This window comes from Bombyx mandarina, chromosome 26 (assembly GCF_030267445.1).
Source record: "Bombyx mandarina strain Sakado chromosome 26, ASM3026744v2".
Classification (NCBI taxonomy): domain Eukaryota; kingdom Metazoa; phylum Arthropoda; class Insecta; order Lepidoptera; family Bombycidae; genus Bombyx; species Bombyx mandarina.
Window position 1 is genome coordinate 2,162,253 of NC_143232.1, and position 27,226 is coordinate 2,189,478.

The 27,226-nt window shown below is 38.8% G+C and overlaps 3 protein-coding genes across 3 annotated transcripts; 1 reads left to right on the plus strand and 2 right to left on the minus strand.

Moving 5' to 3' along the window:
• Positions 1 to 7,734: 7,734 nt before the first annotated feature.
• LOC114253060 (uncharacterized) lies at positions 7,735 to 12,719 on the plus strand. Its single transcript, XM_028187805.2, has 3 exons — positions 7,735 to 8,043; positions 8,608 to 8,854; positions 12,299 to 12,719. Exons 1-3 carry the CDS (start codon positions 7,924 to 7,926, stop codon positions 12,655 to 12,657), a joined length of 726 nt encoding a protein of 241 aa, XP_028043606.2. The 5' UTR covers positions 7,735 to 7,923; the 3' UTR covers positions 12,658 to 12,719.
• Positions 12,720 to 21,836: 9,117 nt separating this feature from the next.
• On the minus strand, positions 21,837 to 24,852 carry LOC114253145 (uncharacterized). Its single transcript, XM_028187914.2, has 3 exons — positions 24,432 to 24,852; positions 23,732 to 23,978; positions 21,837 to 22,424 (listed from the first exon to the last, which is right to left on the minus strand). Exons 1-3 carry the CDS (start codon positions 24,621 to 24,623, stop codon positions 22,063 to 22,065), a joined length of 801 nt encoding a protein of 266 aa, XP_028043715.2. The 5' UTR covers positions 24,624 to 24,852; the 3' UTR covers positions 21,837 to 22,062.
• A 359-nt stretch (positions 24,853 to 25,211) lies between these two features.
• LOC114253119 (uncharacterized) lies at positions 25,212 to 27,203 on the minus strand. Its single transcript, XM_028187879.2, has 3 exons — positions 27,000 to 27,203; positions 26,472 to 26,724; positions 25,212 to 25,660 (listed from the first exon to the last, which is right to left on the minus strand). The coding sequence occupies exons 1-3, from the start codon at positions 27,132 to 27,134 to the stop codon at positions 25,317 to 25,319; spliced, it is 732 nt and encodes a 243-aa protein (XP_028043680.2). The 5' UTR covers positions 27,135 to 27,203; the 3' UTR covers positions 25,212 to 25,316.
• Positions 27,204 to 27,226: the final 23 nt, after the last annotated feature.

Genomic DNA, 27,226 nt, shown 5'->3' on the forward strand with positions numbered 1-27,226 from the left:
AGCCAGGGAGCAAGGTTTGGGTGGCATAGCTAAAAAAAGCGTAATTTTGATTTTAGAAACATTAATCATGCAGGCACAATATTTACTGGTGGTAGGACCTCTTGTGAGTCCGCGCGGGTAGGTACCACCGCCCTGCTTATTTCTACCGTGAAGCAGTAATGCGTTTCGGTTTGAAGGGTGGAGCAGCCGATGTAACTATACTTGAGACCTCAGAACTTATATCTCAAAGTGGGTGGCGCATTTACGTCGTAGATGTCTATGGGCTCCAGTAACCACTTACCAGCAGGTGGGCTTTGAGCTCGTCCACCCATCTAAGCGATAAAAAAAAATGAAACAGATGTTAAGGCACGATCGAATCTCTTGGGGCCTAAAAAAACTGATCGATCTTTTGAAATGATAAGCACAAACACACACACACAGTATGAACGGAAATCAGTGATTTAACTTCTATTTAAACGAATCATATAAACTTTGGCCTTTTAGAAAGTGGAAATCATTAAGAATACCGCGATCCGAACTTGAAAGCTGCGACAGTATGAAAACGAAAGTAACGTTACATACATATGCATGGTGTGTACGCAGAAATGTCGTGGTAACGATGAGTCTATAAAAAAAATAACCATAACAAGATTAAGCATTTTTATTGCATACGATTTTAGCTAAAAAAATAATAATCGTATCGTGTCGTACCCTGTTAATACTATTAGGTGCTCCATAGATGCGACTCACTGACTTTCTCGCTGGAGTTTCTTATTGGGTCGCGATTCCGATCCGATGGTAAATTCTGCACAACACTGCCTTTGCTAGGACCAGTGTCGGCAAACTCTCTCACGTCGAGCCCCGTGAGGTCAACTACCAGCCATGGGGTAGCTGGGATATCCCTTAGGTTCCCCTTGAATACGTCGGAACACAAAACAAATAGTGGATTTGTATTTGCGCAGAGGACAGAAAGGTATGGCGGAGTATAGTATAGTGGAGGAGTATATATAGGTATATAGTAACAAAGGTGCTCCGTAAAGGTCACGACCCTCAGCACTAAGGAACATGACGCAATGTGTAGGCGAGCTCTCGGGGCTCAAGCCAGGAGGCGTTACTAACACTGGCCCCAGAAAGAGCAGCGCTTCGCAGAATGTACTACTGGATCGGAATCGCGACCCACGAGAAGATCCCGCCATCGGAGCAGATTTCATCCATATTATCTGGAACCGCTGCGCTCATCGACAGTGCGTTTCCAGAGGTCTTTTTTGCCTCGTACCATCCGGCTATGGAATGAGCTCCCCTTCTTCTAACAAGGCTTGTGGAGAGTATTAAGCGGTGGGCAGCGGCTTGGCACTGCCCCTGGCATTGCTGAAGCCTATGGGCGACGGTAACCACTCACCATCAGGTGGGCCGTATGCTCGTCTGCCTACAAGGGCAATAAAAAAAAAAAGATCCGGTGAGAAGCTCTGTGGGCTGTGTCTATGGGTTAGATTACTCGCCGAGCCCTTCGTCGCAAGCGACAGGTTCGACGAGAACGGTGACCGGTGCTTGAGATACCTAAAAGCACCGTTAGTGAATCGGGAGGATCCGTAATGATGTGCTTAGGGCGACGTCAACTATTTACTATTCGATCCACAGGATCTGGTATGTAATTTCCGTCGGCCACGACAAGAGGGTTTTCGTGTCGTGCCGCCTTCTCAAAGTGGCGCACTGATGCCTACTGAATATACTTACTGATGGAATCAAACTTCAGGTCATCATGGAGATCCACGTTCCCCATGAACCACGGTGCTCCAACGGCTATCCTGCAAAACAGGATTGAATGACTTCAAGGGGTTTCAAATTAGTGTGAGTCACGTGAACGAACACTACACTTGCATAAGTTATGACCGGGTGTATGCAAATTTTGTAGAGGGCCACCTTATTACGAAGGGACAATTTATTTCGCTTGCAAATTATCGGATAGAGTATGAATACGACAAGTCGTGTCGTTGTTTATAAAAAATATTTTAACGGTCCCCTGTCACACGTCGGGCTTTCGATACCGATCGATTAATGCTCACCTTCTCTTTCTTCGCCGCACAAAAACCTCGACTCATCTCGCTTCAAAGTCGATTTATCACGACGCTCAAATTAAAAATCGATAATTGACTTTCTACGTCAGCATTAAGGTGTAAATTGCGTTGCAAAGCAATTAAGTACTACGATCTTGAGATGTTATGACGAGGTGTATTGTAAAATAAACAAAGCTAAGAGGTTTTTTTTTACGTATTGCGTAATCTTTTTTCGCGGAAAATCAGATTTTAATGTTTCAGTAAGCTCAAGCAGCGGCTTTGTTAACGTCTCTCCTGAAACAATTCAATGTGATTTAAAATCGCTGTTTAATAAAATAAAAATTGAAATAAAAAGAATGAATACAATTTGGACAAAGAATTCCACACCAGCCCAGTATGTGTCACGAATAACTAAACAGCTTCACAAAAATCATTTTACAGAAGTAAAACCATAAAGTTGAATTGGCACCTTAATTCAAAACAACTTACAAGCTTACAACCCAACATTTATATACAAAATCGTAAATCAAGCAAATCTTAAAAACCACTATAAAATTTTGTACGGAGAATTCAACACTATCAAATTAATTTTATAGATATACGACAATGATTACATGAATGATTAAAAAAACGCCAGATTAAACCATTACTAGAGGATACTTTTATTACTGGAACGCTATCTCCCCGCAACGAGTCTTAGTCTAAGGATCTATATATTAATACGTGAAGCAAAAATTTTGTATCCCTTTTTCCGAAAATTGCGCGGACGGAGGAGTATTAAATTTCCCACACTGATAGAGAATATAGAGAAGCAGTGCACAATGCTAATATTTTTATAAAATAATGCATAAAAGAAACATTAAATCAATAAAGAAAACATTACACACACTACCATGTATTTGACACAACACACGCATACATATACTCTTTGTGTATCGCCACTTGTGAAACTTTTGTTATTGTTTAAAGTCTGTGGTCAATTTGAGAATAGATTAATATTTTTTGTCTTTAATATTATTTATCTATAGTGTGGTCTTGGAGAAATCTGTGAATATAGAAGTCTATTAGTCTTTGACAATAGAACCTTAATAATGTTCAAACTTATAATTACGATTAATTATAGTCGAACCACGACTACTGCGGGACCACTAGTCTTACATAAACTGCCTTAAAATAAAATATATCATCGCATAGAAATCATTTTAAGAGAGTTTGAAGATCTTTCTGATGTTTAGTGATTACGAGAGATTGAAATCCATTATGTAATCCATTCAACAGTCTTCTTTTTGTCTCCACCTTACTACACTAGGTGGGTCGGCACAGCGAATTTTTTTATTCCATTCTCTTCTATCAGGCGTCACTCAACACTCATTCCTCTCTCTCTTATATCGTCATTCACACACTCCATCCATGTCTTCTTTGATCGACCTCTTCCCCCTCTACCTTGCATTTCCATACATTTTCTAGTTACATAAATCTCTTCTCTATGCATCATATGTCCATACGCGGCAACCTGGGCCTCGAATCGATCCGGAAATACATGAAGTCAGCGTTGGAACAGTACTTCAATAAGGCTGCGCCATGCGTCATGATAATCGCCTTATCGTTGCCGCCGCTGACTACTCCCCGAATCCTGATCACGCAGGAGCCAGTTACCGTCGACACCCTAAACACGTCCTTACGGATTCATCAGATCTAATAACCTTTGCATTAGACGTCTTCAGCTCTAACACAAGAGCAGGCTTAAGGACCCCGGTAACCTTACTCGTCGAACTCGACAAAGAGGTCGACGTGCAACCTAACCCATGCATCAGCCCGCTGAGTTTTTCGCCGGATCTTCTCAGCATGTCGTGATTCCGGTCCAGTAGTAGATTCATTCGCGAAGCAATTGCTTTTGAGTTGTTAGGTCTCCTTCGGAGGCGCTCGGGTAGCTGTTGGCAAATCCCACCTCTCCTGGGTGAGCCTTTGCTCGGCCACCTGTCCTGGTGAAAGTGAGAAGGCCTCCGGGTCACCTTACACACAGTAACCTTTCAATCATAAAACAAAATGTCCATACCACGCTAACAGTCGTAGTTAACTGTCGATTAATCCATTCAACAGTCTTCGTCTTAAAGAACGATTATATTTCAGAGATTGCTCCTTAAGCCAGAACCGTGGTACCAATGCGAGCAAGTTGACAACTGGCTCTACCGTCAGCAAGCTTGGAACTTGTTTACGATTCGAATCCGTGATAGCGACCTTTAGTCGCGTTTCATTGGGGCTTAGGTTATTTTCTAAAGTCTAGCTCAAACGTGTATCTTGGTTTTCTAAAGTAAGCTCGAAGACTAGGGTACTACGGATGCGTATGGATATTTTGGTATAGTACTCAACACGGGTAGTTAAAAGATGTGTGGTGTCGTGGGACACCGGATTGGAACGAAGTTCCTTATTATAAAAATGTTAATTTTTAGTTCTATTCGAGGTATAAAGAAAATAAAACTGGAGGTTTCGCAACAACCCACGGTCATTCGGTAACGTGCGAACTTATTGTGGTACACTTCATTCACGGTTGTTTGCACAAGAGTTAGTTTATTGCGCAAACGAACGCTCTGAGATCGTGGTCAATGAATGATTAAAAAATATGTTATTTTTTGTACGTTATTACAAAGTTAAGTCGTATTTTTTTGTCAACAGTGAATTTTATTTTTTGCTGCGGTGGAAGGTGCTTACTGAAGTCCGACCAACCAGTGATTACACAAGTTATATTATATTTGTTACGAGTTTGAAAATGATACTTAATTCATTCGTGAAAACCCGTTAAGTACGTATTTCATTAGAAAGATTGGTTCCCACCTGCGGGATTCGAACACCGGTGCATTGCTAGATACGAATGCACCGGGCGTCTTATCCTTTAGGCCACGACGACCTTATCATAATAATAATTATTAGAATTAGTATTATTTCCCATATTCAAGTTATTCTTTTTTAATATGCTTTTATTAGCTTCACACGTATGTATGTTAGTATGTAACGGAATCTTTAAACATGATTTTGACCCCCTTCAAAACGTCGGATTAACTCGAAATTTGGTATACTTGCTAAGATCCGATAACAATTCAATAGGTATTTAAAAAAAAAGAAAAATTTGAAATTCAATTCAAAATGAAAAATAAATAATAGTTTAAAAAAACTTACAAAATTCGCTTTCATAGAAAATCTAAATAATCTAATAATATATTTTAATAAATTTGAATTAAAAATAGTGTAAGAAAAAAATATTTTATTGTAAAAAAGCGTGGCGTGCATGGTATCCAGTATTATAAATATTTTACGAACAGATATGAGTAGATGGATTATTTTAATAATATCCTGAAAAGCACCCCACGCTTTTTTACAATAAAATAATTTTTTGTTACACTATTTTTAATTCAAATTTATTAAAATGTATTTTGTATTTTTTTGTTGGATTTTCTATAACAGCGTATTTTGTTAGTTTTTTTGAACTATTATTTATTATGTTTGTTCCTTCAGATTGGTGAACGAATCCACTCGATGATATGTTTCTCTGAGTCCACGGGTGCGTGAGTCAGGAGTCGCAATCCTGCAACAGTTGTCCTGCGCTTCTAACAGGAACGCATTACTGCTTCGTCTGTGTTATTACTGGTAGAAGGACGTGTTGTGATTCTGCACGGCTAGGTACCACCACCCTGCCTATTTCTGCCGTGGGAGGCAGTGTTTATGTTGTAGATGTCTATGAGTCTCGGTAACCACTTTACACCAGGTGGGCCGTGAGCTCGTCCACCTATCGAAAGCAATAAAAAACAGTTTTAGTTCTACGTTACTGCTTCCTTAGAGAATAGTCGTTGGAATTGAAAACCGGTATTATCACACCGGTCGATACGATATAGAGGTCGTATTATAGGCGACTTGAATATATTTTTGCGACATCTAAAGGGATTTGATATTCAATTTTTATTTGTAAAACTGGTGAAATTATAATGGTCAACTCTCTCCGTGGAGATCAAGGTCAATAACATCTATAAATATTTAATATTATTCATATTTAATATTCGGATATTGGAAACGAACATTTGAATTAGGGCCGCGATCTTACTTTTATATTCGCGATGCTGAATGTGCTAATTCTTCTCATCTGGTACTTATCGTGAAGCAGTAATGCGTTTCGGTTTGAAGGGTGGAGCAGCCGTTGTAAGTATACTGAGACCCTTAGAACTTATATCTCAAGGTGGGTGGCGCATATACGTTGTAGATGTCTATGGGCTCCAGTAACCACTTAACACCAGGTGGGCTGTGAGCTCGTCCACCCTTCTAAGCAATAAAAAAAAATGAGTTTTCTATGATAGTCATATCTGATATGGAAAGTGTTCTGGGGAATTGTTCGAGGTGATCCTTCCATCTCTTTTCTTCCTCCTTTACACCTTTTTTTTTTTTATTGCTTAGATGGGTGGACGAGCTCACAGCCCACCTGGTGTTAAGTGGTTACTGGAGCCCATAGACATCTACAACGCGCCACCCACCTTGAGATACAAGTTCTAAAGTCTCAGTATAGTTACAACGGCTGCCCCACCCTTCAAACCGAAACGCATTACTGCTTTACGGCAGACATAGGCAGGGCGGTGGTACCTATCCGTGCGGACTCACAAGAGGTCCTACCACCAGTAATTACGCAAATTATAATTTTGCGGGTTTGATTTTTATTACACGATGTTATTCCTTCACCGTGGAAGTCAATCGTGAACATTTGTTGAGCACGTATTTCATTAGAAAAATTGGTACCCGCCTGCGGGATTCGAACACCGGTGCATCGCTCCTACCATCCTACCATCGGAGCAGAGTTCATCAATATTATCTAAAACCGCTGCCTTTATCTACATATCTTGGACTTGGACTCCATCAGGACTTGGTCGTGTCCATGACATTACTGACGTCTATGTGTGACGGTAATCACTTACCATCAAATGGGCCGTATGCTCGTCGTCTACTTACGAAGGCAACAAAAAATCAGTGGCTATTATGATTTTGCGTATGTGGTGTCGGTATCTCGTCTCTTCCCGTGGTTGTTGAAAGAGTCCAGGGTATTATCCAGTGATTGAGTGGCAACGTCCTCTGAGTATTATACCAGAATTATGTGGTCGCCAATCCGTATCAACGACTCGAAGGATCAGGTCTCATTCAGTTGGTATTAAATGGTAGTAAATGTGTAATATTTGGGTATTCGATGGTAGTAAATTGGTAGTAAATGTGTAATAATGTAAGGTCTTCATGTAATGTTATATATAGTTTTTTTTTGTTTTTTTTTATATAATGAACCGCTTTTTTTTTCAACGCATGCAATCGGTACCTGTAATTGTGTTAAATTTAGTGTGAAATCAATATTTATGATACCTGTAACCTTCTGTGCTGATGTATAGCATGTTGGTACCCAATAAATAAAATAAAATAATACAAATATGAGTTAAAAACAAGTAATTACATGCAAATAATCATACTTTAATTAAACATGGCTGCAATCAAACACGGACTCTGTGTTACAGTAGACAAGGTCACTTATCTTCAAACCATTGAAGCGTTCAAATGATGCTTAATAACACGACAATTACGTTCTGAATTATCCATGTCGTGTGAGAGTGAACAATGTTTTTTTTTCTCCGTCAACTTAATTCTAACTTGAAATATAACTAAAACACATATTAAGCACTACGAAAATTTTTACCAAAATATAATTTCTATTTAGCATTTTTTTTTAGGTATACAATAAAAACGGTCAGTGAAATCATTTAGATAGAGGGGAGAAAGATTTATAAAACCGGCCACGCGAGATGAAATGCGGTCCAATCTCACACAGCCTCTCGTTGGTTTGATATCTAGAACATTAACATTATAGGAAAACATGAAGTTTTATATATTGATCGCGCTGTTCGCTTTAGCGTGTGCTGAACGAGATAGCACCTTGGAAACGGCCATTAGCTTCGTCCAGGACTGCAATGAGGACTACTTTTTATGTGTCAAGGTATCGTGTATTTAGATAAGATAGAATATATATTTTTTCCAACAACTATAAGGCCTGATACTGATCGATGGAGCCCGTAGTTACTAACGAATTCGATCGCGTTCAATTTTACTATTACAATTGCGAGTTCATTTAATTAGCCGTTCTCGTATTGAGATATCTCGTTAAGAGGTGTGACAAGATGCGATGTTTTTATTGAAATTTATCGTGCCCGATCTTAAATACGGGAGAGTTAAATATATAATATAATATATAACAATAACGCTAATGTGGAGCATTTTTTTTTATTGCTAGATGGGTGGACGAGCTCACAGCCCACCTGGTGTTAAGTGGTTACTGGAGCCCATAGACATCTACGACGTAAATGCGCCACCCACCTTGAGATATAAGTTCTAAGGTCTCAAGTATAGTTACAACGGCTGCCCCACCCTTCAAACCGAAACGCATTACTGCTTCACGGCAGAAATAGGCAGGGCGGTGGTACCTACCCGCGCGAACTCACAAGAGGTCCTACCACCAGTAAAAGGCATTGTAAGGTTATTTTTATATTTTCTTCTTTTCCAGGAGAAACTCCTTCGTATTGTGGAAAATGCTAGAACATCGAGGAGCGTCAATCTTGTCGATGGTGTCTTTATCAAGGGTGAACCAGGGAAGCCATCAACGGAGCCTCTCCCCGCCGACCCTGAGGCCAGAGACGCAGAAGTCAACTATAGACTCCTGGACGGAGTGGTCAACCTCTTCGAAACTCACTCCATCGAGGTCAAAATGAATCCTGCTGAGAAGGAAGAACTTCAGAGGTCACTTGAAGAAGGTATTGTTTACTATTTTTTTTATTTTTTTTTTATTGCTTAGCTGGGTGGACGAGCTCACAGCTCACCTGGTGTCAAATGGTTACTGAAGCCCATAGACATCTACAACGTAAATGCGCCACCCACCTTGAGATATAAGTTCTGAGGTCTCAAATATAGTTACAACGGCTGCCCCGCCCTTCAAACCGAAACGCATTACTGCTTCACGGCAGAAATAGGCAGGGTGGTGGTACCTACCCGTGCGGACTCACAAGAGGTCCTACCACCAGTGACTTTGTGGTCTTTGTTCGATTGTCTAATCCGGTCGAGGGTAAGCGAAGCAATTGTTGACTATCGTGACACCAGTCCACTGTCTGATGCTTCTGGACTACGAAACCTTGCGTCTTCTTACTTTGTGTTTGCGCGTTACTGAGAAAGAGTAATCAAGCATACATGGATATGTTTTGACGTGACATATTTTGTTTAATCACTATTGAGTTATAATCTGCTCATTAATAAGATCTTAACCGAAGGCCTGACGATTTTGCCAATGTCGATGATGCACTGTGTTAGTAATTAAATTTTGTTTCATATTATCTGGGTGGACGAGCTTACAGCCCACCTAGTGTTAAGTGGTTACTGGAGCCCATAGACATCTACGACGTAAATGCGCCACCCAACTTGAAATATAAGTTCTAAGGTCTGAAGTATAGTTACTACGGTTGCCCCACCCTTCATACCGAAACGCATTGGTGGCATAGGCAGGGTGTTGGACTGGTGGTACCTACTCGTGCGGACTCACAAGAAGTCCTACCACCAGTAATTACGCAAATTATAATTTTGCGGGTTTGATTTTCATAAGACGATGTTATTCCTTCACCGTGGAAGTCAATCGTAAACATTTGTTAAGTACGTATTTCATTAGAATAATATCTTAAAGTCATATCTTAGTGACATCATATATTTTTAGGAAAAGCGTCTTAAGAGAAATCCAATAATTCCAAACTCGATTACTTTGCTGGTAACTATGTCAGGACTCCATTACTGCCTTCCACCTTCTTCATCAGAACACCTCGTCGGCACCATAAGCTTTATTACAAACATTAACTTTGCCAAGTTTCATATAAATACGTAGTTTCTTTACGTTATGAATTCCAAACCGGTCAAGCTTTTAAAAGCTTTCAATAACGTTTTCTACAAATTATGTATGATGCTACTGCATTTATTTTCATTACTGTTTTTTTGGTTTTTAAGATAATTTTACTCATAATAATATGTAGTTTGCAATAAGAAAAAAACTTGTATGAGTTAATCTTATAAGCTTATCTTCACTTTTATCTTATCAACGTACCAAAAAAAATATACGAAAACTGCCAAAAACCAACTGAAACTTGACGAACTTAGTTAAAATCATAAGAAATAATATTATCTCGATAAATAATTTAATAAATGTAAAGTAATAGACTGAATACCCAATATTCTTGACATTTACGTCAATAATTCTGACGTCTAACCTATTGTTACTGTATTTCTCAATTATCCGACAAATATAAAATAATATAACGTCATTTAACTTAATATAAAAAAATATTTGTATAATTTCACAAAATTTATACAAAACTTTCACGCCACATTCTTGTTTTAACAAAACCAGTTCAGAAAACCACTTTCGAGTTAATATAATGTTTGTGGAGTATAGACCAGGGCAAACTCTCACTTATTAAGATTCCAATCAATAAACTAATCAGAAGATGTGAGTGTGTAGACAACGGGTTAGAATGATCCGTGGTCAAGAGACAACTGATATAAGGTTTCAAGTTTCCCCATTAAGCTTAAGATTAAACATTGGCATTGCTAAAGTCCATGGGCGACGGTAACCACTCACCATCAGGTGGGCCGTATGCTCGTCTGCCTACAAGGGCAATAAAATAAGACCGCGAATCTCAGTACTGTTGAAAATTTTGTTCAATAACTTGAAGGGTTAACTTGTTTCATGGGAAAAGCACATGCTAGGCAAATACAACCGGACCGTGAATACTGCTTTTACTTAATAAAGCTACTGAAGCCGATGGTAAATCGAACCCCGATCCCATGGTACAGTAGCCGTCATCAACCGCTAGTCTAACGAGGCTTTTAGATGAAACACGCTTAAGTGTTAACGAGAAATCTTTATTGTAGTCCTTGGACAAGTCTCCAAATAACCAAACACATAAACACAATCCACCATCATCAGGTAATATAATCGCGAAATAAAACAATAAAAACTAGTCTTAAATAAAAACCTAACTTAACATAGAAAAATTTACAAAATTCCATTATGTGCTTAAAAGAAAGAAAAAAGTATTTTTATGTATTACAAATACTTTTTTTTATTTCTTATTTATTGCTTAGATGTGTGGACGAGCTCACAGCCCACCTGGTGTTAAGTGGTTACTGGAGCTCACAGACATCTACAACGTAAATGCGCCACACACCTTGAGATATAAGTTCTAAGGTCTCAGTATAGTTACAACGGCTACCCCACCCTTCAAACCGAAACGCATTACTGCTTCACGGCAGAAATAGGCGGGGCGGTGGTACCTACCCGTGCGGACTCACAAGAGGTCCTACCACCTGTAACAATTACGGCAGAATATTGTAAAAAAGACAAAAAAAAAAAACAGAAATAAATTAATTAAATGCAACGGCAAAGAGAATGGCTATGTTCAATAAGCGCGCAATGGATGCGCATACCAAACAGCGCTGATTTCTGGACACCCCGGATGCTCATTGCAGCCTGCAAGCATTCAAGTCGAGATCAGTAAAGCGTAGTCGAAAGACGATATGCGTTGCGTGCTTAAGAGAGATCACAGTATGCTCTAAAAACCATAGCAAATGAAAACGCACTAATTAAAAAGTGCTTATTTAATTGTTACTAATTGAACATTTTTACTTTTTAACAGATTTTATTAAATTCCCGTTTTTTAGAGATGATTATGATTACAAATAGGGCCCAGATTAGATTTGGAGTTAGTCAGAATAAGGGATTATTTTAGGGCATATTACGAACCCACTGGGGCAGGTATGTACGTAACGGTAGGCAGCGGCTTGGCCCTAACCCTGGTATTGCTGACGTCTATTGGCAACGGTAACCACCCACCATCAGGTGGACCGTATGCTCGTCTGCCTATAAGGGCAATAAAGAAAACAAAAAAAGGCCACCGCCCTGACCATTTCAACCGCTAAGCACCATTTTATAACCAAATTTCTTTTTTGAAATATTTTTCCTAAAGTGCTTTTTTAAGTTTCTGAAGAGATGCCTAAAATAATTTAATAATATGATGCAATTTAAATCACAAAGGAAGTTTTTGTAATAAGGTTTCAAAAGAAATTTGCTTGAATGTTGATTATGACATTCAAGCTTTGCATAAAGAATCAGGTAGACTATGAGGTCAATTCAATCAATTTAACTATTTATAATTTCACAGGTCGTGGTAAGAAGAAGGGAGGCGGCGCTATGGGCATCATCGGACTCCTAGCAGCCAAGATACTATTCGGAAAGCTGTTCATCGTTAAACTCCTAGCCCTCAAAGCATTAGCCACAGCGAAGATCGCCCTAGTACTAGCCGTTATTCTCTTCGTGGCCTGGTGCTTGAAACAAGACCATACCAAGACAACGTACGAGGTTGTACCCCACGCCTTACATCACGAGAGCCATCACCCTCATGTGGAGCATGTCGCCCATGACTCGGGCCACGGCGGGTTCTCTGGATACGGTTCTGATTGGAGCAAGAACTCTGAGGACGCCCAGAATTTAGCATACAGTGGCTATACGCAGAAACACTAGGGATTACCAAATTTAGATTAAGTATTGTACAAAGAACTATTTATTTCGTAGATTATAAGTTTAATTTATTGATTAAATTATTTAATATTTTATGAAACTTTTTTATTTGTACCTGGTGAAAAATAATGTAATGATATTTGTTTTTATCTGTACGCAATGTAACATGTCAGCAGATTTGCGGGGTCAACGCTTTTGCCTAATGCGGTAACTTTAGTTGCGGGGTCACAAAATGAGGTTCGTGAGTGCTAATAGATACTCTCATTAATGTTCTCGTCGAGATGCTGAGGATCCTTTGAAATGCTTTTGATACACCGTAGAGTTTCCAGAACCGATTCCTATATAGAAAAAATTTAGATACCTAATTGATGCATTCTGATAAAATTTCTCAAGTCTAGTGATGTATATAGGTACCGGTAGATTTCCACAAGATGCCCAGCTGAGTACGTCGCTTGTTAAAACAATATATGAGGCCTTATCAACACTAGAATGCGGACATATTGATATGTTTTTATCCCTTGGAACATCGAATGGTATTGATGTGCTACCTCAACCTGACTCGGTGTCAGGACTTGCGATTAATTGTTTTCCGGTTAGTGCGTTAGGAGAGGCCTAAATCCAGTAGTGGAGAGATGCAGTCTGATGACGAAGATGATGATGATGATAGTTCGCGTCAGCGTACTGATAGATGAGACGCCCTGAATGCCCATTCCATAATCCTAAAATTCGATCGACTCATTATGTTTTTGAAATAGCCAACTGCTTCCACGACACTTCGCTTTTTCTGTAGGTGTATTAGGCTCAAATTCTTGGGCAGTAGTGGAGAGAAAAGGACTTTCATTCTATTATCTCAAGGTGTACAATGGCTTTCATAATATTATGTATTTGATTGCCCGCGCTAACACTGTAGTGTTGTGGGCTCATCTGCCAATTTAATAAACGGTTTCTTTGAAAACATCAAACATGTTCAGCTTCTGTTCCAAATAAACAATCTACTTTGAAACGTCGCGAGCTCATAGGTACGCAGCTGGTAATACGCACTTGTCTTCCGATCGTCATTTTCTGGTCAGTTTAACAATCAGGTCGTTTGAGAGTTGTCGGCCCAGTTCTCAGAGCTCTGAGACTAATTGCTCGAGTTTTATTGACATCGTTATTCAGATTCATTTTCTTCTGTCTATTCGCTGGTAGCCTAATAGGCTATTGCAGTTACGTGTAGACGGGTAGGTGAGCTCACAGGCCCAATTTGAGTAAATTGGATAACAATAGCTCCAGCAAGAGCAGTGCTTCGCAGAATCTACTGGTGCGAAGATCAGGCGAGAAACACGACGGGCTGTATCTATGAGTTACTTCACTCGCTGAATTCTTCGTCTTTTTTTGAAATTATACTTCTTTAAGCGCGTTATGAAAAATTGATGAGAGTGAAATTTTACGATGCGCGCGCACCGTGACACAAAATTAACAGAAATGAAGTTGCCCACTAAATCGCTCATTACAATACGACCGACGTAACTTGGTGAGTCTGAATATAGCCGCAGGTGAACTTTCCGAACCGTACCGAGAATTACCGAATTTATACGATGTCAAGAAAAGGGATGTCCAATATGCGTGTTTGAGGATGTTGTTTAATCGATTTTTTTCAAATTGATTAAAATTTAAATTAAAAAAAAGGAAATAAATTTAATAAAAATAAAGTATAACTTCTTACGCACGTACATAAGTACACGCACCCTTTTTTCCCTACCTAAGCTGATAGCCTTGAGAGGCTACTTCAGCATAACGTTAGCTAGTAGGTGAACTCAGGGGGCTCCAACCGGAGTGATGCTAACACTGACCCCTAGCAAGAGCCGAGTGTAAAATAGTTGTTCATAAAATAGTTCAATATAGTTCATTGTAATGTCTCAACAACTTCGAAATCAAACGAACATAATATGTGAGTGGTCATAGTCTACCATGCATTTCCATGTTCAAAATTCGTGTGATAAAAGATAGGTCACAGCACGTGGTAAACACCTGGAGTTCCTGCTAGAACGAAGTAGTTCATAGCAAACATAGCTCCTTGAAATTTACTCTAAGTGGACATCGACAATATCAGGAGTAAGACCCAGCCTCTACATTTCGCTCCCCTCAACGGTTTCATGAAAATCGCTATAGCCATAGCCTGAACGTGAAAAATAAATAAAATAAATAATCTTAACAACTTACAGCTTTGATTCCAAGTTTATTTTAAACGGAGCATTAATTTATAACTTGTTTTCCGAAATAAAGATTACGTCTACAAAAACCTCGATTGCTTAAAATAGCTGACACTTGTATTACATAGGCGAAGTCCAGAACAGAAGTACTTTTTTTTATTGCTTAGATGGGTGGACGAGGTCACAGCCCACCTGGTGTTAAGTGGTTACTGGAGCCCATAGACATCTACAACGTAAATGCGCCACCCACCTTGAGATATAAGTTCTAAGGTCTCAGGTATAGTTACAACGGCTGCCCCACCCTTCAAACCGAAACACTTCTGCTTCATGGCAGAAATAGGCAGCGTGGTTGTACTTACCCGTGCGGACTCTCAAGAGGTCCTACCACCAGTAATTCCAAGCTTACTTTAAACTGAGCATTAATTTATGATTAGTTTTCCGAAATAAAGATTATGTCTACCAAAACCTCGATTGCATAGAATAACTGACACTTGTATTACTTAGGCGAAGTCCAGAAATTTGAACAGAAGTAAAATCACATTAAAGATTTAAGTTCCACTTACCCAGTAATCATAGTATAAGGCTTAATGAAACTGGATGATCAAACTAGAAACTGCACTTTTAGAAAGTAGAGACTCGTATTACAACCTGTTCTGAAGCTAAGAGCTTGCAGCTTTATTACATACTAGAGGTCCCGCAGTAGTCGAAATTCGACTATAATTAATTGGAATTGTAAGTTTGTACACTATTATGATTGTATTTTATACTTCTTTAATCACAAATTTCGCCAAGACAAACAATATTTAATCTATTCTCAATTTGACCACAGACGTCAAGAACAAAAGTTTGATTTGATAAATAGTATGCATGCGTGTGTGCGTCAAATACATGGTATGTAGTGTGCGTTATGTTTTCTTTATTGATTTAATGTATCTTTTATGAATTATTTTAAAAATATATTATCATTGTGCACTTCTTCTCTATATTCTCTAAAAGTGTGGAAAATTTCATACTCCTCCGTCCGCGCAATTTTCGTAAAAAGGGATACAAAGTTTTTGCTTCACGTATTAATATATAGATGTTATGAGACGCACTTCGGTGAGTTGATGTATTTAGGAGAGAACAGAACGTACTAATGTCATACCAGCATGTGTATTTTAATTGTGTACTGGTGGTAGGACCTCTTGTAAGCCCGAACGGTTAGGTATGTCCATCCTGCCTATTACTGCCGTGAAGCAGTAATGTGTTTCGGTTTGAAGGGTGGGACAGCCGTTGTAGCTATAGGTTCTAATTAACCAGAGGTGCTAAGTGGCCTCACTTGCCTTACATTTGTTATCCAGAATCAATAATGAAATACGTAGAGTATTCACTGGTTGAAAAGTCTTTCACAAGCTTGTTTGAGTTTTTAACACCGTTGCAAGATCACAGCTAAGATCTCGGCTATAGCACTGAAGTGTGAATGCCCTCTAATATGCTTCTCTCGATATGTTATTATAAAGGCTACTCTCTGTTCCTACTCTGTAAATTTAATGCACGAATATCGCACAGAAATGATAATGTTTAGTGCATCATTCCTACCTCTTCGTTTACAATGACAGAAACATTCCGCCGTCCGCTGTCGGCACTACAAACAAACATGTGTAAATACACTATTAGTATATTAGTTTAGAAATCAGAAGATTTCTTACGGTGTGCTTCACTGTAATTCTTGCGTAATTAGAAGAAGCGTGGGTACCTGATAATGCACAGGTCAGTACCATAGTTTGTTGTATGTTTGATGACAAGTTCAATCTAAGTTAAAGAGGTCCACTTAATAAATAAAGTATAATGCTTTCCCTGGCGGATGCTGTTCCGGCTGTTAGGTCGTTAAACTATAAAGCAAATAGATGTTAAGCGATATGACTGTGGAAAAATATCTTAACTACAGTGCTGATATTGCGAATTGACATCCATCCATCATTTATTTTTTAATCTCGCACCGCCCGACATCGGAGTAGAGTTCATCCATACTACCTGGAGCCACTGCGGTAATCCACAGTGCGTTTCCAGAGGTCTTTTTTGCCACGTACCGTCCGGCTTTGGAATGAGCTCCCCTCCACGGTGTTTCCCGAGAACTATGAGATGTCCTTCTTCAAACGAGGCTTGTGGAGAGTACTTAACGGTAGGCAGCGGCTTGGCTCTGCCCCTGGCATTGCTGAAGTCTATGGGTGACGGTAACCAACCACTCACCATCAGCTGGGCCTACAAGGACAGTAAAAAAAACGTAATTCATGAATCAAATCAAATCAAATCAAATCAAATCAAAAATATTTACAACAACAACATTAGAATATGAATTCGTAATGTTCTTATTTTATTAACATCGGCAAAGGATTTGGCGGTCCCTAATGTCATCAGTAACGTAATTACAGTACGCTAGCTAAGTGTGAGCTCTCGTGAACTATTCACAGGAACGTAGGTAGAGAAAAATGTTTTTTATTTTACTATTCAACGCTTTTTTTTTTTTTTTTTATTGCTTAGATGAGTGGACGAGCTCACAGCCCACCTGGTGTTATGTAGTTAAAGCTTAGCTGACGTCCAGCATCAGCGACCTCACGTACATCGTGGACAAGCCAACTAAGATACGCGACGGAGATTTCCTGTTGACTTGAAAGCTACGTACACAATGCGATTTATGAATACATTATTTCTACATACATTATTCCTGAATGCATTAACAGACCGTTATGACTGTCAGTACTTGAACCATTGTTCCATGGTTCACTTGCGGACTAAATAATAATAATAATAATGGTTGGTTCGAAGTAAGTATCAGTTGAATGGAATACTTGAAATGTATTCAACTGATAATTATTTTTAATAAATGTAGGTATCTTTTTTATTTGATTGGTTTTGTTAATTTTAAGTATGTTTTCAATGATACTATGTACACATATGCACTTGTTGTTGTCTGAAATAAAATAAATCATTCATTCATTCACTCATTAATTATTGGTGTATTTTGAAATGTTTTATTGAACTGAAAAAAAATTAACCGTGCTAATATTTAAAAATAAAATACCGCCCGCCAATCCGTTCCGTTCCGAGTGCAAGATACACACTATACGATCGAAAAGTATTAATTTGCATAAATTCACTAAGCCGCAACAAAGTGCACTCAGAGTGTTTTCCCTCGTTTATCTGTACGAAAGCAATTAACGCTTAATGACAGGTTTGAAAACGTTCACTGCGATAGCAATCAGCTCTTTCCTAATGAATATAATTCTTTTAAACGAAAATTAAGGTAGTACTAATTATTTAGTCTAATTACTGTGATAATTTTCTTAACAATAGAAGTCAAACTTTCAGTTGCACGACTCACTGTTTGCATTTGAAGAAATAGGCAGGATAGTGATGCCAATTCGTTAGGGCATATTACTAATTTTTTTTTCCTACCTAAGCTAAGCCTAAGCCTTGAGAGGCTATTTCAGCGTAACCTTAACTAGTAGGTGAGCTCGCGGGGCTCAAACCTGACGAAGTTGCTAGCACGAACCCTAGCCGTGCTTCGCAGAATCTACCACTGGATCGGAAACGCGACCCACTGAGAAGATCTGGCGAGAAACTCAGTGGGCTGTGTCTGAGGGTTTATTACTAATAGTACCCAAGTAAGAGTTAGAAGAAAAATGGTAAGATGAAAATATTTGACACATGAAAGGGAGGTGAGTTCTACCATTAGTTGGTGGTGCCCCTGATAATTCATGTATAATGGTGATAGCTCAACATCAGATGGGCCATACGCTCGTCTATCTATAAAGGTAATGAAAGGTAACAAAAAGTGAATTAAGCTTTTTTTTGGCTTGGTTGTGTGGACGAACTCACAGCCCACCTGGTCTTAGGTGGTTACTGGAGCCCATAGACATCTGCAACGTAAATGGCCACCTACCTTGAGATATAAGTTCTAAGGTCTCAAGTAGTTATACTGCAAAACTAATATTCATTTCTCTCATCGCGTATGGACATGGGGATCTCTCTCTCTTCAATCGGTCCCTCACTGCTGAGAATCGTGACTCCGTCCGATTCCGTCAACCAGCTGTCTCCATCGATCCCGCCCTGCAGCCCGGCGGAGTGCGTGACTGACAGGTACCCTCAGTTCCTCCGCTATTTGGTCCGACCATCGTTTCAGAACTATAAAAACTACGAACTAAGATGAAACTCCCTAGAGAACTCCATGGAAAAGGACATGGAGGTAGAATTGCCTTATAGTCTACCGTAGTGTATTGTAGGATTCTTCGAACATACTTTGAATGGAATTATGTTCTCAAGACCGGTCATTAAAGTGAACTTTTGGTGAGGATTGTATCCAGCATTGGAGGTCTGTGGTCTGATGATGATGATAATTATGACAGTGCTTAGCAAACATCGTGGAGAGAACATAATCCCAAAGTCAGTTGACTCGTGCCAAAAGCGATCTATCATTCTCTATCAGCCTCAAAACTTCGAAATTCAAATAGCAATACACAAAAGAGCAAAATGAGGCATTTTCATACAGAGAAAGTCTTTCACTAGACGCCTTCGCGCGATTTAGCTATTAAAGTTACACCAGGAGCTTTACAAATATAAATCTTTATTATTTACCAATAGAAGGGACACTATATAAATGTCTTCGAAAATAGGTAATGATAACTGATTTTTATAAAAATGTTTCGAAATTCGTAAGAAGTTTCCACCTTCAATTAGTATCTAAGCGGTTTCCGCGTTAGCGCACTAGCGAGAAATAATGTATCAAAGTTTTAATATAAATGTTTCTGAAGTAATTTTCAGAATTAATTAATGTCATGGAGCACTATTAAAATATTCATTTGCTTGCTATAGATCGGTTCATCTCATGGCCTACCCAATAATAAGCGAAGGCTTATAAAGTAAATGCTACCATACAACACAGCATCTAATTGCGAACTGATTGACTGACTGAATTTACATAACAATTTCCCTTTTTTTCCACCTTCTCGCTGGTAGCCTAAGTACCTAAGTACCTATTCTACCTACAACCGAACAGGTAGGTGAGCTCACGGGCTTAACCTAAGAGAATTTGCTAACACTGACAATAGCAAGAGCATTGCTTCGCAGAATCTACCACCGGATCGAAATCGCGACCTACTGAGAAGATTCGGCAAAAAACTGGGATGTGGGATATGTGGAAGCGCTTTGCTTACCATAATATTCTAGGACTCGTCGCCTTCAGGCGTCGACGCCACGACGCCAGGCAGCCACAAGTCCGGTCCTATCTTTGCGAGCAGGACACGGCACTGCACCTCCCAAGCGGGGCAGACAGCGAGCTCCGCCGTGTCCAGGTCGTGTCCAGAATGGTAGCACCACGTCGTCGGCTCAGCTACTATCCGGTGCAGGTACTTCCCGAAGCATCCGTGCCCGCTCAGCACCTGCACCAGACGGAAGGTGAGGCGTCCTCGGCCACCATTCACCTAGTCATCTTCTTCTTCTTCGTCGCTTCCTCATTACTGAGGGTCGTCACCACCTTGGTCTAGTTTTTGCACCAGCTTCCTCCAATGTCGCCTGCATTCGACCTGCTTAATGGCACCCGGGGCGCTGGTGTTTGTGGCCTCTTTGACAATGTCCGTCAACCTGGTTGGCGATCTTCTTCGACTTCTCTTTCCTTCCACGTGACCTACAACTATTAGTTTTTCCAAGTTGTCAGGATTTCGTCGGGCCACGTGTACGAAGTACTTGAGGAGACGCTGCATACAGATCGCAGATAGACGGGTCTTGACGTTTAGCTCCGAGAGAATTGACACATTTGTTCGGCGCTCCGTCCATGATATGCCCAACATTTTGCGCCAACACCACATTTCAATTGCGTCAATTCTCGATCGGGTCCGGGCCTTGAGGGTCCACGTCTCAGAAGCGTACATGAATATGGAGAAAATAAGGGTTCGCATGAGCTTTATCTTAGTACCTAGTCATCAAAGACCGGGTAAACTACCTCGACGGTCCGTAGACTCCACGTGGGGTTGTCCAACCGCTTCGACCACTTCGACCGCTTCGACCTTCAAAGAGAGTCTAGAGTGACTGACTGAAATTACTCTCAATGAGTGACTCTCTTTTACCTTGGTAAAAGAGAGTCATTTTTCCGTCATGGACCTCCGTAAGTGAGACTGCTACTTATCTATACCTCTATAAGCGACAGTCGAGCTTTATTTATTTATATTATTTAGGAGGAACAAATGACAAAACAAATTACTAATTTAACATCTTATATTTTATGATTCACTCTTAACTTTCGTGGAACTTCCTACCATTGGTTTTGTATTGTTTTTTCGTCAATATTGAACCTATTCTATTTCGTGGAACTAAATAACGTTGTTATTGTATCGCATTATTTTCGAATGGACATGTGTGTCTGTGTACCGTCCTTTTTGTCGGACTTACTCAGTTTATCGATGATCAATTGCGAAGGAAAGTTCTGTTCTGCATCATGTCAAAACGGAAAATTAAAGTACTGTTATTAAGTGATAAACTTAAAATAGTGAATTTGTTTGAATCCGGAGAAAAGCGAAATGAAATTCAGAGGGTGCATTAGCGAGAAACTCGGGTTAGTGAGAAACCTCTATAAGCGAGAATGAGATTGTGCTCCCTTGAACTCTCGCTTATCCAGGTTTGACTGTAGTTGTATAGCATATGTAGTAATATTGTAGGCCTTTTAAGATTTAATTTTAAAAATCCACATTTCAGATCACGTATGTATTTGAAGTAAAACAAAAAAATTATTGCTGATTTTTATTAACTAATTCATAAATTACATACACACAAATAAAAATAAAATAAAAAAATACATAAAAAAACCAAAATAAATGAATAAAGCAGAGATCAACCAAGATGAAAAAAAAACAATGAGATAAAAAAAAAAAAAATTATTAAATAAATAAATCATATAAAATAATATCTATATTTGGTTCATCGCATTGAATTAAATTACCAGTTCAAACATATTATATTATTTATGTACAGATAAATATATTAATTAAAATAAACAGAACATGAAAACATTCATACGAATAAATACAGACTCTCATAAATTAAGAAGACACTATTTCGTTTCAGTGGTAGACATCACACTTAATGACAAGTGCTCAGTTCAAGCGACGGTAATACATCACCGTCGGCTACTCGTGGACTGCTATTTACGACCAAATTTGAAAGTATCCACGAGCGAAAAAAATATTTACTTCTTATAGGCAGAGTAGGCCATGTTGTTGGCCTCATTTCTAGACCTAGACCAGCCTCCCTCCCAACCATGGCCATGTTCAACGTGGGCATGAGGATCGGCATGTGGCTCCCAACCATGGGATTCCCAGGACACCTCCTCCTGAGCGTGCTTCTTGGCCAACAATGCCTTGATGATTGCAATGATCTTGATAATGAAAGCAATCTTGGCGAGGAGGGCGATCTTGAAGATCGAAGCAGCTATGATGAGCAGTGCCACCACGACTAAAGCTATGGCCTTGGCTTTGGCGAGGATCATAAGAGGGATGAGCATTTTCAGCTTCTTCTTCAACTTCTTCTTCTTGCCGCGACCTTCTTCAACTAAAAAGAGAAGAATTTCATTAATTTTTATATCATCAAGGCGATGAGAGCATGTTCATTCATATTATTGTTCATATGACATGTTTTTTTTTCACCACACGACTTAACGATCTTAACGAATAAACGATCTCGTAGGTGGGTGATAATTAGAGCCCCCATTGAGATATAAAGTCGAATGGTATAACAGATGTCTCACACTTCAAACCGGTATGAAAGGTACCCGTGCGAGTCGGCAATGCTTATCAGCATATCTCGATCAATGTAATTGTACTAATGAGATAAATTGCATACAATTTAAAACAATCTGATGATGACATTTTTGTTCATATGAGTCAACAAAAACCAATGTCATTGAAAACTAGATCCTATATCTTAGATTAGACAGTACAATTTTAGTTTAAGAATGAAACGAAAAAAAACAAATAAGTAGTAATAGAATAAAAAAAAATCGAATATAGAATAACAAAAGAAAGAAAGAAAGAAAAAGAAATAGAATAACAAAAACGTTTGCTGCACAAATATTTCCAGAATACTTTATCAGTCGTGGCCCGGTCAACGCCTTTTATAAATAGAAAAGCTTCCAAAACAAGAGAAAGCTCGTTCTCGATAGCTAATTCAAATTTATGACCAAAATAATTTAAATATTTAAATCAGCTTTCTAAAAATTTTGATCTTTCTACAAATCCGTCTTGTTGATTGACCTTTCGCGTTTTGTCATTTGCAAGTGAATAAGATGTAACAAAATTACCCCTTAGTTCACCCTGTCAGGGGCGAAATTTTGAATTAAATTTAAGACATGCGCCCACGTTTATTTTTAACTAGAAGCAGGTATATAAACTTTTCTTTTGTTTAGAAAATAACCAACTTTTATGTGTACAACGAGTTCTCCCATATCTACGCTTTCAGAAGTGAAATCTCCTAAAATTCTTCTTTAAGAGATGTTTACAATATAAATGCTTTCAAATGCCAAAATTTCAAGTTTGCAGCTCCATTGGATTGGGCTTTCCGTTGAGGAATCAGCCAGTAGTTTTTTACTGGTGGTAGGACCTTTTGTGAGTCCGCGCGGCTAGGTACCACCACCCTGTCAGTTACCCGCATTTACGTTGTAAATGTCTATGGGCTCCAGTAACCACTTAACACCAGGTGGGCTGTGAGCTCGTCCACCTATCTAAGCCATAAAAAAAAGTCAATCAGTCAGAGAAATGATTCTTAGATGTACAGTGAATTTGACTAAGCTAATTTGTTCTTTTTATAAAGCTTTTCAGTAGAATTTTGACTTTAAGTCTTAAGATCTAAACTCTGCTTACCGTCATCAATAGCTCTGGATTCTTCAACTTCGGGTCCATAGCTAAGTTCAAGTTCGCTTGACTGAAGTATTTCAGAGGCTGTCTCCCAGAGCTTCTCATTGACTTGTTTGGTTCTAACAGCTGGCTCACTAGAGAGGGTCTCCAAGCTCCTGGATTCCTTAGGGTTGTTGTTGAGGAGGGTGACGCCATCGATGATGTTCAGTGTCCTTAAGGTTCGGATCTTCTCGACAGCTTTCAGGACATATTCCTGCAGAAGATTACCATAGTATTAATTCGCTACAATTTCAAATAATAATTTATTCATTAGTATCTACAACATGTACTAAAAATAGTTATAGTAACTTATTATGTCGTATAGTCTAGATCGATTATACTGAATTTAGTTCTAATGGTAGCACACAGTTATGTAAACATTATTTGAACTGAAAAGAACTAGTGGACACCATATCTAGTATGGCTTGTGACAAGAAAAAATTGAAATAGTTCACGGAAATATTCCATCAATCATTATATCCGAAAATGTATACTATTCAAATATGTTTTTTTTAATGTGGTAAGTAAACTGATCAATGTGCCCCAATAATTATTTTCAAATAGCAAAACTTTGGCAAAAGTAAAATCTGCTACAAAAATTTACTAGAAATCCCAATTATTTTTCACAAAATTCTATTTCACTTCACATCACTAGCACATCACGTACCTTTCCGCAAAGATAGTAATCACTGTTTTGGCACTTCACAAACGGCTCCAAGAGAGCCCTAGCCAAGTTCTCGTCTTGATTAACTGGACCACAATACACCACTGCCACCACACTCAGAAATAATATAAGGAACCTCATCTCTCCAATGGGCTGATCAAACACCAAATGAACTGTGATAGTGGACACAACCATAACAGATTATTTATCGGATATCCCCCCACTTTGGCACACGAATTAACATTTTAATCTAATGCCATATAGAAACTAACTCTCAACCAAAGTGCGTGACACACATATTGTTTCATTAATATTAATATATGTATTTATCTTGTATGTTGTTTCCCTTTTCTTTGCGAGATTCGGGTTTACGCAATATGTGGGTTTAAATTTGATGATATATGGGACTTTCTCCGACTTTCTTAAATGCTTATAAGTGTGTTAGTATATGCTAAATATTTCCGTATATGGTCCAGGAATTGTATTTAGGATTGACAATTATAGGTTGTATGTAATTAGGAAGTCACTATTTTAAAAAGCAATAGAAATATTTCAAATTAGGCACATGTCAGAAATTCGTTCGCCCCACAAAATGTCCTAATTAAAAATCCTTCTTCTACTGTCTCCCAGTTCTGATGTACCAATCAAAAAGTGCCAATTGCAAGTTTAGGTTTAAGTTTAAAAAGTATAAAACTCACTAAAATAACTCGTGAAACTGGGGTCAATACACGAACAGAGAAATGGATAGTTTAATGCAACATTAAAAAAATATATATTTTTCCAATTATTTATTTTGTAAATAAATAAATTAATGAGGTACTTTACAATGGCAGTCACACATAAATAAGACACATTACGCAAATAAATACAGAAGCACACATCTCGATCTTAGTGGTTCAATTGACCGGCGTACGCCAATGATTGGGCGTCAGTGGCTTGTCTACCCCAGCCTCCGCTGCTGGCAGGTTCGTAGGAGTATCCTGGATGCTCCTCGTGGTGATGAGGAGCAGCATATGAGATACTGGAACTTCCCGAAGACTGGTTCTTGTTAAGAAGTTTTCTGATAAGTTGGAAGGCGCTCATTGCAAACGCAATCTTGCCAAGGAACACTGCTTTAACAGCAACAAAGGCAATGATACCCAGGAAAAGTGGGATCAGAGCTGCCAGCTTCAACTTCAAAAGGAGAAGAAGAGGAAGGAGCTGCTTCAGCTTCTTCTTTTTCTTGCCACGAGCTGTAATTAATAAGAGATGTTAAATGTTTTTCAATAGTATTAACACTACGACCTAATATTAAAAGGTAAAGTCACCATGAGTCTCGATGTTTTCTTGACACTGGGTTTTATTTATTTATTTCAGTCCTCTTACAAACTGAACCAATTGAAAAGTTAAACCAAAACATTTGTACGGTATTAATGGTTGCCTAATTGCCATTTTGCTTAGCTCTTGATTAAAAAAAAACAATAAATCAAAGGGTTTCTAAGAGTTTTCTAATTATCATATTAGCTTGAAAGGCTTCAAACAATAAAAGCCGCCACAAAAACCTTTTACGAATACAAAGCACAACAACAAAAGGGCTTTCAAAAGCTTTTAAGGTTGATTCGTTTCACTGTAAATATGTATACAAGAGAAAACCGCTTGTTTGTCTCTTGGGTGACACATGCGATGTATTGTTACAGGGACTCGTTTATGGTAATGTGCTATAAGTTACATGTTTTTGTTCGTAACAAAACGCTATTTTAGTTTACAATAATTTTAGCACTGTATAAAAATGTTATGCTTTTTAATTTAGAAGATTTTAATAAGAAATTAACTCTGTGTGAGTGGTCATCTATTTTTACAATTTTTTAAACCAATTTGTTTGGACAACACAGGATTTTTGGGTTCGATATGGTCAAAGTCGAATAAGAAAACCATTTACTTATTTACGAAAGTCAAATATGAATATTGCGTTTATAGATTTTACATTATTTTCTAACGTTAAATAACCATCAATGGCTGATAAAATTTTAATTTCGACCAAAATTACCTGATGTCACAACATACCTTCATCATCCAAACTCCTAGATTCGGCTTCAGGCTCAGACAAACGAAGTTGAATAACATGGTTCTCCAAGAAATCACCCATATTGTCGGCTATCCTCTCGTCTAGTTGCAATTCCCGAGCTTTTGGGTCCTTGGCCAAAGGCTCGTAGCTGCGGGCAGATCGGGCCGATCCAATGTTGACCAGAGACATGCCATCGAAGATATTCATGTCCTTGGCAAAGGCCAGTCGTTCGGTAAACTTAAGAGCTTTTTCCTGGAATGAGAATTTGTAGAATTAGATGTGTATATTTTTGTAGTACCTACGGAATAAAGTGCTATAAATCAAGCAGACGGTTTTCGGCTAAAGAGAAAAGTGGGTCTAATCTAAGCACTAGAGACTTCCATGACAGAGTCTGGTGCGATTTTGCTATGTGGGCGTTTTATCTATAAATTTTGGTCATTGAACCGCATCTCAGTGTCCAAAATCCTTATTATCACAACACGTGTCACTTGTCATCTCCTAACAACACATTCGAGCACAATTATCACCTTAATACACAAAGATGTATCTCTTTCGATGCACTCCGATATAACTCCCACTAAATTTTCCGATATGCTGTTCTCCTTCAGCGGGTTGCACTGCACTGACGCCGTCAAGGCTAATAACGCGATGTACTTCAGCATTTTCGTTGGTATGTTTTCCCGATCCGTACTTCAAGTGCCGACGCTGGCGAGGCTGTGATGTTACCCCGGAGTAATAGTTGTGTTTTATCCTG

Coding starts and splice junctions, on each gene's coding strand:
- LOC114253060 (XM_028187805.2), top strand. CDS start 7,924: ATGAAGTTTTATATATTGATCGCGCTGTTCGCTTTAGCGTGTGCTGAA. Junction 8,044..8,607: donor ACTACTTTTTATGTGTCAAG/GTATCGTGTATT, acceptor CTTCTTTTCCAG/GAGAAACTCCTTCGTATTGT. Junction 8,855..12,298: donor TCAGAGGTCACTTGAAGAAG/GTATTGTTTACT, acceptor ATAATTTCACAG/GTCGTGGTAAGAAGAAGGGA.
- LOC114253145 (XM_028187914.2), bottom strand. CDS start 24,623: ATGGTTGTGTCCACTATCACAGTTCATTTGGTGTTTGATCAGCCCATT. Junction 23,979..24,431: donor ATTACTATCTTTGCGGAAAG/GTACGTGATGTG, acceptor AATCTTCTGCAG/GAATATGTCCTGAAAGCTGT. Junction 22,425..23,731: donor ATCCAGAGCTATTGATGACG/GTAAGCAGAGTT, acceptor TTCTCTTTTTAG/TTGAAGAAGGTCGCGGCAAG.
- LOC114253119 (XM_028187879.2), bottom strand. CDS start 27,134: ATGCTGAAGTACATCGCGTTATTAGCCTTGACGGCGTCAGTGCAGTGC. Junction 26,725..26,999: donor ATACATCTTTGTGTATTAAG/GTGATAATTGTG, acceptor TTCTCATTCCAG/GAAAAAGCTCTTAAGTTTAC. Junction 25,661..26,471: donor TAGGAGTTTGGATGATGAAG/GTATGTTGTGAC, acceptor TATTAATTACAG/CTCGTGGCAAGAAAAAGAAG.